This window comes from Aythya fuligula, chromosome 7, assembly GCF_009819795.1.
Source record: "Aythya fuligula isolate bAytFul2 chromosome 7, bAytFul2.pri, whole genome shotgun sequence".
NCBI lineage: Eukaryota > Metazoa > Chordata > Aves > Anseriformes > Anatidae > Aythya > Aythya fuligula.
In genome coordinates this window covers 17,411,063-17,426,658 of record NC_045565.1, presented here as the reverse complement: position 1 = coordinate 17,426,658, position 15,596 = coordinate 17,411,063, and the positions used below count along the sequence as shown (strand labels likewise).

At 55.2% G+C, this 15,596-nt stretch overlaps 1 protein-coding gene across 5 annotated transcripts in view; it reads right to left on the bottom strand.

Annotated features, from left to right (window-relative positions):
- The window catches only part of GBF1 (golgi brefeldin A resistant guanine nucleotide exchange factor 1), a 102,187-nt gene extending 97,002 nt beyond the window's left edge, over positions 1–5,185 (bottom strand). For all 5 annotated transcript variants that reach the window (XM_032191606.1, XM_032191607.1, XM_032191608.1 and 2 more), the window contains exons 1-2: positions 5,082–5,185; positions 606–711 (exon numbers count right to left, since the gene is read on the bottom strand). In XM_032191606.1, coding sequence (XP_032047497.1) covers positions 606–711; positions 5,082–5,089 — 114 coding nt within the window. In that variant the 5' untranslated portion in view covers positions 5,090–5,185. The remainder of the gene's footprint in view (positions 1–605; positions 712–5,081) is intronic.
- Positions 5,186–15,596: the final 10,411 nt, after the last annotated feature.

The window sequence follows — 15,596 nt, the reverse complement described above, 5'->3', positions numbered from 1 at the left end:
GTGCACACATCTATGCTTTGGAAACCATAAACTGACCAAGGCACCATTACTTAGAAACGTCATGCTAATGGCTTTTAATAGCACAGGTATGAAGCTATTAACGGGTTCCATTCAAGAGTGCAACTAGCCCTCACAAAACAGAGCTAAAACAAACATACTTTGCCATGTGAAAAATTTAAAACTACCGCCATATATAGTGACTTCCCCAACTGTTATTTCATGGCTTCATGATTAGGACCATCAACTGTAATGGGGTACAAAATATATATACAGATATTTCCCTAAAAAAAAACAAAAACAATACCTTTAAAATTCCTGATATACTACAAGATAGAAAGTCTAAATGAGATGATTCTTGTGTGGAATACAATCAGGGGTTTTGTTTGTTTACAGGGTAGACAGGTAGGAGATTTCCAGCTTTGTACCTTTGACCGTCACTAACACTCAAGAAACCAAAACTGCTTTTCGTGAAACAATGCAGAAAAGCATTCCAACTTTAGTTACAAACATACTCCTCAGAGTGCCAAAAAGGTGGAGGGAGTTTTCTAAAACAAGACAGTATCTGCCATAGCACGAACAGGTAGCAACAACCTAAGGTAACTCACCAGATGTGTGTGAGTGCTCCATCGGGCGTTACGCTTTATGGCTCCCACCACCGCGTTGATTTCACCTTGTACGATGTAGATGTTTTTATCCACCATCCTGACGACCCTGAAAACAAAGATTATTCAATTAATTTTCAGCCCCTCAGAATCATTCCCTTCCTCAGACTCTAAGAATCAATCTGGCCCTAGTCAAGCAGGACGCCTGCAGAGATGAAAAAAATAACCCCATGACTTCTAGATCTTTGTTTTGCACATGCAGGCAAACACTTCTTTTTTTCTCCCCAAAAAGAAGACAAAAGTAAGGTACTTTTCCACAAAGCGTGTTTTCAAGAACAGGAGAACAGACCGTTAGTTAGAACAGAACATCTGCAAAGCAAGACAACTTCATCAAGGCACATTCCTCTTTTTTCCAGCATAAGTAAGTTCAGAGAAAGATACAGTGTCAGGGTACCAGCAGGCACCCCCATGACAATGCCACAACACACTCATCTCCTGCACTTCTGCAAGGTCCTGCAGCTCTAAACAGAACACAAAGCTTATCTTGTACTCTGTTAAATAAGCATCAGGGGCTTGAATAAGCTGCCTAGAACAAAACTCTTTGGGACTTGAAACTTGGACAAAATAACATCGTTTATAAAATGCCTTCAGTTCACACCTGCTTCGTAAAGAAGGCTTCTTAAGAAAGAAGACGAGTACAAAAAGTCAAGAGTAAGATCCCACAAAACGGGCAAAACCAGATGGAACATGGGGAGAAAGTGTGAAAGCAAAAAGTAGACATTTACGCACACGGAGCCTGAGGGAACAGCTTAAATCTAACGTACCCAAAGAGAAAGCCAGAAGAGAAGAATTGTACAAGAAGAGAAATATCTTTAATGGTCTGAGAAAAAGAAACCAAGATTAGTCTACTACAGGGTTGTTCTCTCTCCACTAGCTATAGCCCAGATATAGTGGAGCATAAACGAGTAACGATGGAGAGGAATGAACAGACACCACTGTTTGTAGAAAATAAACAGGACTTATAAAGAGACCAGAGTCAGATGAAGCCGTGTCTGCAAACAAGTATTTAGTGAAATGGTAGATGCTAAGGAGACTTTTGCAGAAACTATGAAAGGAAAACAAGGAACCCAGTTTTAAATCCCATCAGGACATCCACAGGAAAGCAAAAGACTGAAAACAGCTGAAATGCTAATCTCAGCACTTCCAATCAGGTGGGCACATTTAAAGGACTCCATTGGGGTGGGGGGAGAAGAAAGAATATAAGGACTTTTGTCCATTAGCAAAAGCAAAGCCAGGAGGACGCAATTTTGGTCCATCACCCCAAGCTTCAGAAACACCGCCACACAAATCTCAGAACAGACATCCTGGATCTGTCAGGCTTCGCTTTAATTAACATGTTTGAGTTATCAACAACACTTCAAATATACAAATATTCTCTGAGCGAAAGAGACTAATTTGCTTCAGGACTCTGCAAACAAGAAAGAAAAATATAAAATGATGCCTTATCAGGGGAGAGCCTCCGATTTGTTGTTTCGATTTGGTATGTTTGCAACAGGGTGCATAATCTTACAGCAACACTGCTGCTTACTTCATTGGGTTATTTAGAAATAACCGTATTCCTGAGAGTTACACAACGAATGAGGGGCAAAGACAAAAATACTTGATAACACGGGAACTGGCATAAGAGACCAGATCAATAGTTTCTCACTCCCTGCTAGATGATTCAGAAAAATAAACACCCAGCTGTGCCAAGCAGTGTGCCTGGGCCCTGAAGAACAACAGTTTATAACCTCCCTTCGCATTTGTACGTAACAGAAGCCCAGGGATTTTCCTACTCATTTGTCCAATGCTTGAGAGATGTTCCCATCCCAACGGTAACCTATTTCATGTCGTAGTTATATGATGGCTTTAAAATGTGATCCCTAGTTTTATGCAATTTTTTTCTACCTCAGCATGTCATGTTTATATTAGTACAACACATTTATGGGAAATTTTATCTCCCTTATAAAGTCCCTCACTTATCTCTTCACTAATTCCAATATTTTCCACATCTCCACATGGAAAATCTCAGAACAAAACACTGGTCCACAAAGGCACTTTTAAGGAAACGTTGTACATTCAAATTTGTCAAAACCCAAGTTTCGCTGCCTTCACTGCTACAAGCCAATGCTGAGCACGTAAACCTGGCAGTGCCATTCGAGGCATTCAGCAAACTGACTTCAGGAAACAAAGGCTCCCCTAACCTGATTTGGAAAAGCACGTAAAGACATGGCAAATGTGTATCAGTGCCCCGCACACGCACTGATACTCAACAGATACAGTGCCATTGAAAACAGTATCAAAGCTTAAATACTATTCCGCAGGCCATAGAATTTGCCCGTGGTACTATTTCTTCTGCCTTTAAGCCAAAAGAATCATGAACAAAATTGAGCCCAGTCCACCACAAACACAGGGTAAAGATGATAGAAGCTCCTGCTCCACATTTAAGCTTGCAGCCAACCAAGAAATGGTACTAACACGTTCCAAAGCAAACCACAGCCAACTATCTTTGTTCATGCAGCTGTGTGCTAGAGAAGGAAACAGAAAATAATTACAGGGGGGCAAAAAAGGCCAGAGAACTATTTTCAGGGAGATTCGCTTTGTGAATTGGACTCAGCAAAAGCATCATCCACCCTGTAAAACTGTTTAAAAGTTTATTTCAAGGATGGAAATATCTTCTCCAAACTCCGTACTTCCTGAAGCTTACCCTTTTTCAACTGTCAAGACAATTTCAGCATTCAAGCAACAACTGCTCTCGCTTCAGAGCTTAGTGTAGATGTTCTATACTGAAAAAAAAGTTTAAAATTTGAAAGTAATGCTCTGAAGCTTCAGAGAGGAAGTTAGAAGATTTACCAGACCAGCACTGAGTGATGCACTGGGTTTAGGAGTACCTGGGTGTAGTCAAACAAAACCATTAAATGTTTGTTCAACCCACAAAAAAAAATGCTAAACAGGGTTCATGTTAGAAGAGTATGAACTAAAGAGTGGGACATCCTATAACTGTTGGACAGGCTGCCAGAACTGCTAATGCTAAGATCAATAAACATTGAAACGAGCTCCCGAGTAAAGCCATGGTTCCTCCAGCTCCTGGTGCCTTCAGATCAAGATGGGATACCTTCCTCAAAGGGAATTTTTAATCACACACAAGACAGCAGAATCAGCATGGGAACGACTGGGTGAACTTCTGTGGTCTTGAGTTACACAGAAAAATCAGGAGAAGTGCCTACTGCATTTCAGAAGCATTTTATTTTCCCATTTCCTCGGTTAATCCTGCACAAAGTCCTATTTCTCTCTCATGATGGGTTCATGCACCTGCTGAAGCCTACAGACCAGTCCGCAGCTTTTGCTCCTGCTCAGAGCTTCAACTGGCAGCTCCAAACCAGCGCAGCTGCCCAGCCCACCTCGAGAAACAGGGAAGCTGTCATCAGTCACGGCCTCACCGCTAACAAGGTCAGAAGACTGGAAAAAGGTAAACACCTGAGAATTTCATAGAACAACAAAGTCTAACGCCCACACACTTCTCAAAGCTTTCACCAATGCTCTGTGGACAGGAACAGCCACTCTTCTGGGACTCTTTAAATAGTACCAGATGCAAAACTTTCACGTAAAAACAAGGGCAACATCTACACCTGCAAACGTGATCTCACACGTGCGCTGAACGCTCCGCTGCTCAGCCCTGAAGCACGCTGTCCCAGCGCACAGGAACCCCGATTTCTCTCCTGGGTGTTCCCACAGGCACACTTTTAGGAAGCGCTCCTTCCCCTGCGGGGCAACACCTGCAACTCTGCTGGCGAGCAGGCAGGAGCAGGAGCCTGGCCGGCTCCCATCACCTCACTGCTTCCTATCAGTACTTTTAGCTCTCAGCCACGCTGAGGGACCCAACCCCGTGAAACGGCTGCAGGGGGGCGCAGCGGGGAGCGGGGGCGCGTTGGTGAGGGGTGAGGGGGCTCCTGCAGCCCAGCTCCTGCTGCCTGACCCTGCCCCGGCCCTCACAGCGACACAGGGCGCGGAGCTGCCACACCGCCACCCACACGCAGCCCCCCCCGCCCCACAGCCCACGGGACGGCTCCTGCCCGGGCCCCCTCCTCCCTTTGAGGCCCCTGTCGCGATAGTTCACTCGACAGCCGCCCCGACAGGGCCAGGCCGCGGGCCTGGAGCCGCTCCCCCGAAGGCCGGCTCCTAAGGCCTGCGGGAACAGAGCCCACACGAAGGCCCTGTGGGCAAAAGGGCTTCCTGCGGCCCCTGTCGCGGGCAAGTCGCGCCTGTCGCAACACCGAGAGAGCCGGGGGACTGCTGTCGCCGTGCCCCCCTCACCTCCCCCCTCCCCCACCGGCCCGGAGCCGCCTCAGCTCCGCCCCACCACCCCGCCGCGCCCTCCCTCCCCCCCCGGCCGTGGCGTCGCGACACTATCGCGACAGGCGGCGGCCGCCCGGCACTGACCCCCGCATCCAAGATGGCGGCGCCTGCTCCCCTTGGCGGCCGCTCCGCGCATCGGTGGCGCCGGGGCTGGGTGGGTGCCGGTGCCCGCCCCCTGCCCGGCCCGGCCCGGCCCGGCCCTGCCCCCCCCTGCTGCCGGCGGCGTCCAGCGGGCCCCGGCCGCCACCGGCCCCGCTCCGCTCCGCTGCGCTCTGACGTGGAAACGGGCGCACCCCAACCCACTGCCTGCTCGCTGCGCTGACGGGCAGCCCGCGCAGCCAATCCGCGCGCGGCGCGGCGGCCCAGCCGGCCCCCTGCCCAATGGGAAGAGCGGAGGGCGAGCGGAGGGGGGCGGGCCTCGCGGGGATAGGCGGGAGGGAGCCAATGAGAGGCGAGAGGGTAGAAGTAGCGGCGCGCTCAGCCAATCGCGGGGGGAGCCGGCAAGCGGGGGGCGGAGCTAAGTCGATGTGGGGGCAGCAAGGGTGGTTGAGAGGGAGCCGGGAGGCAGGGCCACCCGCGCAAAGGATTGTGGGGGAGGCGGGGGGGGGGGGGGGGGGCAAAGGGCAGTGGCCCTCAGGGTGTGGGAGGGCAGAGCGGGCACAGGGGGGCCCTGACCCAAAACATAAAAAAAAACTGGTCCCTGTCCTAAAACACGAAACTGGTCGCTGTCCTAAAACTGGTCACAGTCCTAAAACATAAAAGCGTTCACTGTCCTAAAACATGAAACTGGTCCTTGCCCTAAAACTGGTCCCTGTCCTAAAACACAAAACTGGTCCCTGTCCTAAAACATAAAAACAAACAAACAAAAAAAAATGGTCCCTGTCCTAAAACAAAAGTGTTTGCTGTCCTAAAACATGAAACTTGTCCCTGCCCTAAAACATAAAAAGCAAAAAAAACAGGTCCCTGACCTAAAACTGGTCACTGTCCTAAAGCATAAAACTATTCACTGTCCTAAAACACAAAACTGGTCCCTGCCCTAAAACATGAAAGTGCTCAAGCACCCACCACAACCCTCACCCCCAGAGGAAAAGGCCACCTAAGCAGCAGGCGAGGGCTGGCGCAACAAGGAGGCTCCTGGCTCGTTCCCTTCTGCCCCACTGCAGCAGCACCGGCAGCCCCCCGGTACCTGCAGCCATCTGGGGGCTCCCCGAGCTGGTGGTGGTTTGCCCTCTGCCCACCCGCTCCCCTGTAGCGGCAGCTCCTGTCACAGGGCTTGAAACCCAGCCAGCCCCCAGCCTTCTGCTTCACCCAAATGCATCTTAGTGCATTAATAAAGAGCAAACATTGCAATGTGCTTTGCATTTTTACTCGCCATCCAGCACTGCATTGTCTGGAGAGGAAAACAATACAGCGCGGCCCCGTGCTGTCTGGGGAGAAGCAAATTCACCCACACGCACTGTGCGCTGCGTTATTCAGCCGTCAGGCACCCCCCTGGCCTGACAGAAAACCCTGCAGATGCCGTAGTGCGGCACCGACAGCCCAGTCCGGCAGCAATAGGGAACTTTGGGGTCCTGGATTGCCTGATCTGGCAGCACAGGCATGCACAGCTGTGTGCAGACCACATGTGAGCAAATTGGAGCCTTACACACAGCACAGGACAGCGAAACCCAGGATCAGAGCAGCGCAATCTGGGCAAATCCCCCAGGTTCACACTGTGTGATCAGGAAAGCTGGGCTTTACGCTCGCTACAAAGATGCAGCCTTTCCGCTGAGTTTTTGTCTCGAATGTTTCTCCTCAGCCCACAAGGAGCATAAGGAGGGGCCGCAAACAGCGACAATCCTCCACACAGCCCTCACCCAGCTGCTTCTCCAGTTCACCTCCTTCCACGGGAGGCACACGAGCAGCCAGCTGGTTGTGCAGAGCAGTTTCCATGGGGCGCTCCAACTGCTCGTGGCAGCCTTCGTTCAGGACCAGATTGCCAGTGCAATAGCCTGCTCCCCACAAGCTTTGATGAGAATATAACAAATCCGTGCTGCCAACCACCTCAGCCTCTGCAATCTGCACTGATGGACGGGACCAGCTTTGCACGGTCCATTACTCTTGCTCAGCTCCTGCCAGTTTGCGGTCATCCACAGAGGCCAGATTTCAGACACGCAGGCACACGCAACACGGGAATTTTCCACCAGGTTAAATAGTCTGGGAGAGGTTGAACTTCCACCCCCTTCTCATGGAGGCTTTTGCTATTTCTCTAAGGCTCAGTGAGGTCTCCAGAAAAAAGGCAAAGAGAGGGATTTGGCTCAGAAGGTAGAAGCAGTTGTTGTGGCTAGGAACTACTTGCAGTCACTCTCCCCAGAGCTGAGAATCAAAAAAAAGAAAAAAAAATAATGAAAAAGCCATTAAACACTGAACGCAGTTGTTCTCAGCAGCTGCTCCTTTCCAGAGCAAGCTCAGGTAGAGGCTAGCCCACAGCCAGCTGAAGTCTCTCCAAATGGAAACTGATGTTCTGCATCTGGTGCAATCTGCACTCAGGCCAGGACCTACAACTGAAGCAACAGACCTAAACTGAGACACTCGAGAATACTAAAATCCTTCTCTGGAAACTCTACAGAGCACAACACTGAAGCTGCAGAGCAGTCCCATTGGGTTGAAACATCCTCCCGGCTGTTCTACCTTCCCCGTGTCTGCATTTCCCCATGACGTGAAGCTCTCCAGACAAACATCCCGATGTAACGTTTCCCATTGTCTCTGCTTGGCCACGAGAAGCCATGCCTTTTTGGCAGGAGCAGCCTGACCTCAGTCAGTCCTATCTTCGTCACCTCTTGGCTAGGCTATGGCTATGTGATACACCTGGGCACGAAGCCCACAACACTGGCAAATAGCAACTAGAGGAGCATGCAGCAGTGGGAGCCCTGGCCACCACGAACGCATCAAACCCACCCTCCGCTCCCTGTGCCACCTATCTCAGGAGGCCAAGCCATATTCATGCCTTGCTCCTGATCTTCAAGGCATCTGAGGGCATAGCACCAGCCTGGCTAAAAGATTAGTTAAGACACAAAGGTGGAAACCACAGTCAACAATCAACAACTCCATCACCCTCCAGGAGCAGCAGAATGGCTGAATTTGGCTGTGGCAGAGACAGGATTTTATTGGAGAACAAACTCCTCCCAGCTGGTAAAAAGTAGAGTATGTTTAACGTGCTGAGTAATTCCCTCCTTTTGCACATCCCATCTCTCTGCCAAGATGTGAGTCAGGTTTGCTCTGGGTTTTGTTTGCTTTTGCTTTTTTTTTTTTTTTTTCCTCCTTCTATTTTCTAATTAATGCAAAGTAGTAACATCTGTCTCCCGAACCCAGGTGAAGTTCTTGGTCTCTTCTGCAGCAGCGAATCCTCCAGCTGGCAAGACAAGATGAACTACCGCTAAGTCTTGGCACCAAGCACAAGGGCTGCTACTACATTTCAACAGCAAATGCTAGAGCCCTCCCTCCCAAAGAGACCATTCATGCAACAGGGCGGTTGCAAGGAGGTTGTCCTAGTGAAAGCCTCCCACTTCAGCTCCCCAGATCCTCTAATCCAGCAGTCTTCGTGCTGCACTTCACAGGGAGCAAGCTTGTGACGTGGTGCCGCTTCTTATTTCCAGTTGCCTGAAGGAAATAGCTAAAAATACCTTTGCTTCATTACTACTTTAAAGCATAAGCACTAATTGTATTTGCTGCAGGCTACGCACGGGGAAAGGTCTGGAGGGGAAGGCAGGCAGGCAGTTCAAAGCACCACCCCTCCATTGCTACAGTCCCAGAGCTGGGTTTTCAGCTTCCCTGAGGCACGTGCAGATAGGGATGGACTGTCCTGGGAAAGTGCTAATGCTGCCGTGCTGCGCCCGCTTCTCCTGATGGAGAGGAGCCTGGGCCAGGATGGGTTAAAGGCGGGGATGGGAAAAGCTGTGCTCTTGTTTGCTGTCATTTCTGGCAGGCCAGAAGCAGCGGGGCAGACACGAACCTCAGAGTGCCACCCGTATAAAAACACGGTAATTTCTCACGAGCATGTCAGCATTGCCCACTCTTCTCAAACTCTCCACGCTTCTACTGAATTAACGTGTTTGTGTGTGGTTCTGAACCGTAACTCGTAACGCCCGTGTCTGCTTAACCCCTCCTTATGTCCTGTGCCGCTTCGCCCGCGTTTGCCCTCCATACATCACATCCATACGGCTCGTAAATCACCGGGGTTAACATCCCCTAATCTCCAAAACACGTCGGGGGGAGAGCCCGCGGGGACCTTTGGCACCATAAACCGGCGGCACGCTGCCAGGGAAATGACCCCGAGGAAACCCGCCCGCGGCGGCCCGGGGCCCGACGGCGGGGCCGAGCCCGCTCCTGCTCCTGCAGGATCCCGGCAGGGAGAGGAGCCGCCTGCCCCGAGCCTCAGCCCCGACGGCGGGGCGGAGATCCCGGGGCGGACACCTCGGGGCCGGAGCCGTCGGTGCACGGCGGTGGGGCGGACGGGAGGCACGGGGCCGGCGAGCTGCGAAGCGGAGCGGGCAGGGCACGGGCAGGGCACGGCCCGGAGCAGTGCCCGGTGCCGGTGCCGGTGCCGTGCCCGTGCCCCCGACGGCGCCGCCGCTCCCCCAGCCCTGGCGCGGCGCCGGCGGCGGCAGCACCCGCGCTGCCGGGACGGGGCGTGGCCAACGCGGGCCGGGCGAGGCCCGCCGCGCGCCTCAGCCAATGGGCGAGCCGGGGCGCGGCGGGATGCAAATGAGGCGCGCCGCGATTGGTCGCGCCGGGCCGGCGGGGCGGGGCGCGGGGCGGGGGCGGGGCGGGCGGCGCTGGACGGGGCGGGCGGCGGCGGGCGCGCAGCTGGAATGGGGCGGGCGGGAGCGGGGCGCCCGGTGCAGCTGGCGGGGGGCGCCGGCCGGCCGCCATAAAGTGAATGGCCGGGGTGAATGGCAGGCAGTCGGCCGGCGCCCTCCCCGTGAGCCGCGGGCCGGCAGCGAGGCGCCGAGTGCCCGCCCAGCCCCGGGATTTACTCGCCGACGGCGGCGGAGCAGCCCGGGCGGCGGGGCGGGGGGCAGCAGCTTCGCCCCGCTCGCAGGACTGAGGCCGCCCAGCAGCCGAGCCCGCGCCTGGAGCCGCCGTAAGTGCCCCTCCCGGCCCCGCTTCCTCCCCCCGCTCCCCGCCGAAACCGGCGGCGGAGCCAGAGCATCCCCGGCGGGGCGGCTCGGGGCGCTCCGCCCGGCTCCGCGGGCTCGGCACCCCCCGTCCCGGCACCCCCGGGGGCAGCGGGAGCACCGGGAGCGGCCCCGGGGGCCGTGCGCGGCGGAGCTGCTCCCCGGGCCGCCCGCCGCCGGAGCGCCGCAGCCCCGGCCGCCCCCTCGGGGCCGCCGCGGGCCCCTCCCGGAGCGCCTGGCGGTTGCTAAACTTAGGCATTTTCCACTCGGGCGAGCGGGGCAGGGGCTGTTTAAATTAGCCGGAGCTCGCCGTAAATAACGGGCTGCCGGATCGGCTGTCTGCAGGGTCCGGGGGAGCGGGGAGACACCGCCTGGGAAAAGGAAGGCGGCCCGACGGCTTCTGGACAGCTGGATAAATGATATTTATGTAACGGGCTGCCGCCTGTTTACAGCGCGGCCGACCTCCCTGCAGCTCCGGGGAGAGGGCGAGCCCGGCCCCCGCCGACGGGGCGAACCTGCCCCGGGCTGCCGGGGGCCGTCGCCGCCGGGGTCCCGACCGGGAGCGAGAGAGCCGGCCGGCCCCCGGGGGGAGGCTCCGGGCAGAGCCGGCTGTCGGGCTCCGGCCGCGGGCAGGCAGCGGAGCGGCGCCCCGGAGCCCTCCGGGCGGCGGGGGGAGAGCCGGGGGGGCTGCGCTGCAGCTGCTGGAGCCGGCTCGGGGGGGCGGCGGGGCCCCGGGCCGGTGCCGCCGAGGGGGGCACACCTGTCGGCCCGGAGCCCCCGGACAGCTGAGCGGGACGGGCTGGGACGGGCAGCCCCCCCCCCCGGCTCCGCACACCGCTCCCAGCCGGCTCGGCTCGGCGGGGGAGGCTGTAGGGGCGCGGGAGCGAGCCCCCGGCCGCAGCGCCCCGGGGATGCGCCCACCTCGGTGTTCCCCAGCCGGATCGGGGGGTCCCGCTCTGTGCCCTGCGGGGTGCCCGGCTGGGGTGGCTTCGTGCCCTCCGCCAGTTGGAGAGATGCTGAACGCAGCAGTTTAGGAAGGGGGCTCTCGGGAGCGTGCCCCCTGTTCCTGTCCCAGCTTCCAAAGGAAGGAGAAAGGACGGCGTTTTTGGCGATGGCACCGGGGTCTCCCCGAGCCCCCCGCTCCCGTGGCGTGTCGGTGAGCCGGAGGGATGGGTGTTTGCTCAGGCGTCGGTCGTGCCTTGCTGTGAGGGACAAAGAGCTGCCTGCTGGCTCCAGAGGGACCAGCAGGGCACGGGAGCTGCTCTCAGGCTCCACAAATGTTTGCAGAAACGGGGCAGGGTTTGGTTTTCGTTAGCAAATGGCCGCAGCATGCCCGGTGCTCCCTACCGGGAGCCCTCGCAGGAGATGGCTGTCCCTGGCGTGCCGGAGGGGGCTGTGGGCAAGGGCAGTGTTCTTCCTCATGTTATGGGGATTGCACAAGACCTGCAGGCTGGGCTCTCCCCATGAAACCCACCTACGTCCCGGTAACCGAGCTCTCCTGTACTGGTTTAAAAGTGTGATATCTGTTGCATTTCTCAAAGGGCTTAATTCAGGCAATTAATAGAGCTAAAAACTTCCACTGAATTGCCAAGTAGTGGTTTGTGTACCCTGCGGGGAGTCGGCAAAAAGAGTTGCATCTTTTCTATCGTCAGATGCTACCCAAAACCCCGAGATTGAGAGGTGAGGCTGACTTTGGAGACTGCCAAAAAGAAAAAGCCAGAAACCCGATCTAGGAGACAGCTCCAAAAGGAAGATGAGATGAGCCGGGGACATGAGTTCTGTCTCGTGACCTGGCACATGTGCCCTGGCTCTGGGGACAGGGGAGGTCCTGGGCTGGGAATGAAGTCCCCCGTGGGGATCGCTGGTGGCCTCACACCACACACCCCGCTTCGGGAAGGCAGTGGGATGAGGCTGCAGGGTCGGGAGCAGGAGGCTGCGGCATCTCTGCGCGGGCTCGGTGGTTATCTGGCCATTTGAGCACGGGACCTTGCTGTTTGCTCAGGGCCTGGCTGCAGGGGGGAGGTCCCCACTTGTCACGGGATGCTGGGGTCCGAGGACACCGAGCTGAGCCAGGCCTGGGACCTGGCTTTTGGCTGGGGGCACGGGGAGCACGGTGCTGGGCTACCATCAGCGTGCCCTCTGCCTCCACAGACCAGCATCACAGTCAGCCTCAAGGCTGGGGGAAAAAAAACATCTCTGGTCAGCACGGGGCTGAAGCAGGGCTGGGGGCTTCAGGCAGCCGGAGAAAGGATTTGCGAGGCCAGCCTCGCCGCACCGCGCCTCCCCTTTGTGTGCCGCTCCCCGCGCCCCTGCCCTCCCGCCCGGCTCACCTCTGAATATTAATGCCTCTGGCAGATTGGATAATAATGTGACTGGGAATTGAATGAAGCTGGTTATTAGCTCTTGGTTTCCGTGGGGCATTTAAGGCAGCCCGCAGGCTGCAGCTGGAGGCGCAGCGGGACGGAGCGCAGAGCGGGGCACTCCCGCGGCAGGGCTTGGCTTGGCCCCCCCAGCCCTCCTCTGCCCGGCCCAGGGCTGGTACTGCTGCGGGGTCATCGGAGACAGCCCCGCTGGTTTTCAGTGTGGGCAACAACCAAATCCCGAGTCCTTCTGGGGAAGGAACCAGGATTGCTAGCTGGATGGAGGCTGAGAAGCGTTTCCATTATTATTAGGCTTTAAATAGAGATACGGAGCTGGGGAGGGAAGCCCCCTCCTCTGCTGTCCCCACCAGTTCCAGGGTGTTGCCCAGCAGGCTGGGGAAGAGGCCAGTCCCCCACATGCTGAGCAGGAAATTTCCTGCTGATTTGATGGGAACAAGTTTGAGCTCGGAGTGCCCATTTTTGACAAACTGCACCTTCTGATCTTTCCTCGGGAGCCTTCCCGCAGGCGGGTTGCTGGATGATTTAGCAGGAGGGAACATTACCCACCTCGCAGAGGGGAAGCAGAACTGCCCTGCCCGGCAGCCCAGCACAGAGCCAGAAATGCTGCCTCTGTCCCCTCACCCTCGTCGCGATGCTCTCTGTCTCCCAAAGCACGGCTCTGCCAGAAATTAAACATTTGCACCCTTTTCCTCCGCGCACAAGAGTAGGGAAAGCATAGCTAAAAGTGCAGAAGCTGCTATTAATTTCACACATCTGATTTTTCAACCATTCAAAGCATTCAGGAATGCATTGATGGTTCTGTAGCTACTTGTGATCTCAGCTGAAGCAGACTTGGGGTACTGCATTTGTCCCATTCAACCCCTAAATTACAGTCGGAGCTCCCATGAGTGAGACACCTGTCTGCGAACCCCAATTTCCCCAGCAAACAACTTCAACCATCCCAAAGTCTGAGAGCTGGTCCCGCAGACCACTTCTATTAAATAAATGCATTAAGTAGATGCCTCTATTTGCTGCTAGCAGGGCTTCGGGGGGACGGCGTGGGCTGGGAGGCTCAGCCCCAGCAGAGCTGCCTGCAGAAATGCAAAGAGCACGAGGATGAACCGAAAGGCATCGTCGGCGAGTCCGCGGTGACTCCAGCCTTCCTCCCCCTCCGTCCTGCCTCCCATCTCCCTTCCAGCAGCGGTGGCCCCGGCCCCAGCCTCGCCGCCCTCCCTGCCCCTTCTCAGGGTGCTGTTTCTGCAAGGCTAATTTTTAAGAAGTGCTTATAATAACTGACCAGAGAGAAGCACGAGAGCTTAAACCATAAATCAAGCTGACCTGTCTGCGTGTGGACGTTTTTATTTACTCGTCTTTCTGAAAAACAAATAAACAGAGAATGCCTCCCAAATAAACCAGCTCCCCACTTAGATTTGAACATACTTTAAAAGAAATCTCTTTTGTTTTAGCCATTTTTATTTCCTGTTTGTTTCTGAGCTTAGACTTGACAATGAAAACCACATGAAATTCCCTTTTTGTTCCATCAGTTTTATTTTTGGTGCCACAATATCCAAAACTTCCAGTTCTACAAGCTTTTTTTTTTTTTTTTTTTTTTTTTTTGAGATGCGCATTTATTGCACGGTTATTTTTTAAAGTAAATTTGTGGATTTTTTTCCACCAAAAAAAAAAAAAAAGAGGAAAATTGTTTAGAGAGCTGGATCCGTGGTGATAATTTTAAAAAATAAATAAATAAAAATGTTGGATGTAAGAGATATATGTTGAGCCATAGAAGTCAGGCTGGGTGCGGAGCTGTACTTAACCAGGGAGAAATTTCACGGGCAAAGCGCTGAGCGGTGCGTACTTGTGTGTCCTGCTCAGAAGGGGTTTTCAGCACGATTTTAGTATCGGTGCGGAGAAGCCAGCGCAGGAGCTCGTCCGTGGTCGGGGGAGAGGGGCTGCTGGGGTGTTTGGCACGCTGTGACCGGTGCCGGGCTGTCCTCGGCGGGGTTTTGGGGCTGGGGCTGCCGAGGCGCCTCTCCGTGTCCCCGCAGTGGTCGGGCCGAGGGGCTGCGACCCGAGCTGCTTCCAGAGTGCTGGCTTCCCTCTGCCCCGGCCCTTTTTTCTCTGAACCACTTTGATGGGATTGCCCGAGGGCCAGGCTGAATGAGTAATTATGGATCTGCAGCTTTCTTCATTACCCACCCAAAATGCCTACCTCCCAGGGCTCTGTATGGGATGCAGCGTGGAACAGATGGAAAAAACTAAGGATTAAAAAAAAAAACAAAACTAAAGCTAAAAAAGCCCAGACTTTGCACACAGTCCTTAAGCAGTGCAGTGCATTTCAGGACCCTGACATTCAAAGCCGGGTTCCGCTGCTTCCCACGTCTCTGTGCCCCCAGATTTACGGCACGGCACGGCTTGCTGCGGGGCGAGAGGTTCCCTCCGCACCCTGGGCCCAATCCTGCAAGCGTGGGCCGCTTGCACAAGGCTGCAGGGCTGGATCCAGCCGTGTTTGCAGTGGGGAGGGCCGATCCCCCCTCGTCCCCCTCTGCACAATGTCTGGGTAAACAGGCTGACCTTCGGGGCATGTTGCAAGGTCCATAAAGGTGGTGTGTGTGTGTGGGGGGAGCTCCAGCATCTGTCCCAGTGACCCCCCCTCCCCAGAGGGGTGCTGGCAGCTGCCGCACGTCCTCTCCTCTCCTGCTCGGGATGCTGCGGTCTGAGCTCATTGCTTGCTTTATTCATGGCAGCCCACGTCCTGCAAGGGTGTTCCTGCCAGAGCACTTAAAAAAAAAAAAAAAAAGAAATATAAATTGCTTAGGAGGAAAAAAAATAATAATCAGAGAAACCTTACAGCCCAGACATCGGTTCCGCCGGCTCTGCGTGTTGGGATGACGCAGCCCTGGCAGCTGGCTAGCCGTGTCGGGGCTCCAGTTGGTGTCCCCAGCAGCGCTGCCCCTCGGCCACCGTGGCACCCCCAGCCAAACTCCTCTCCCCTTTGCAGCCCCGCTGGTTTTTAAAACAGCAACCCGGCGGCACTTCCCCCCAAAAAAAAGATTCTTTCCAGCCACCCACCATTTTTGCCA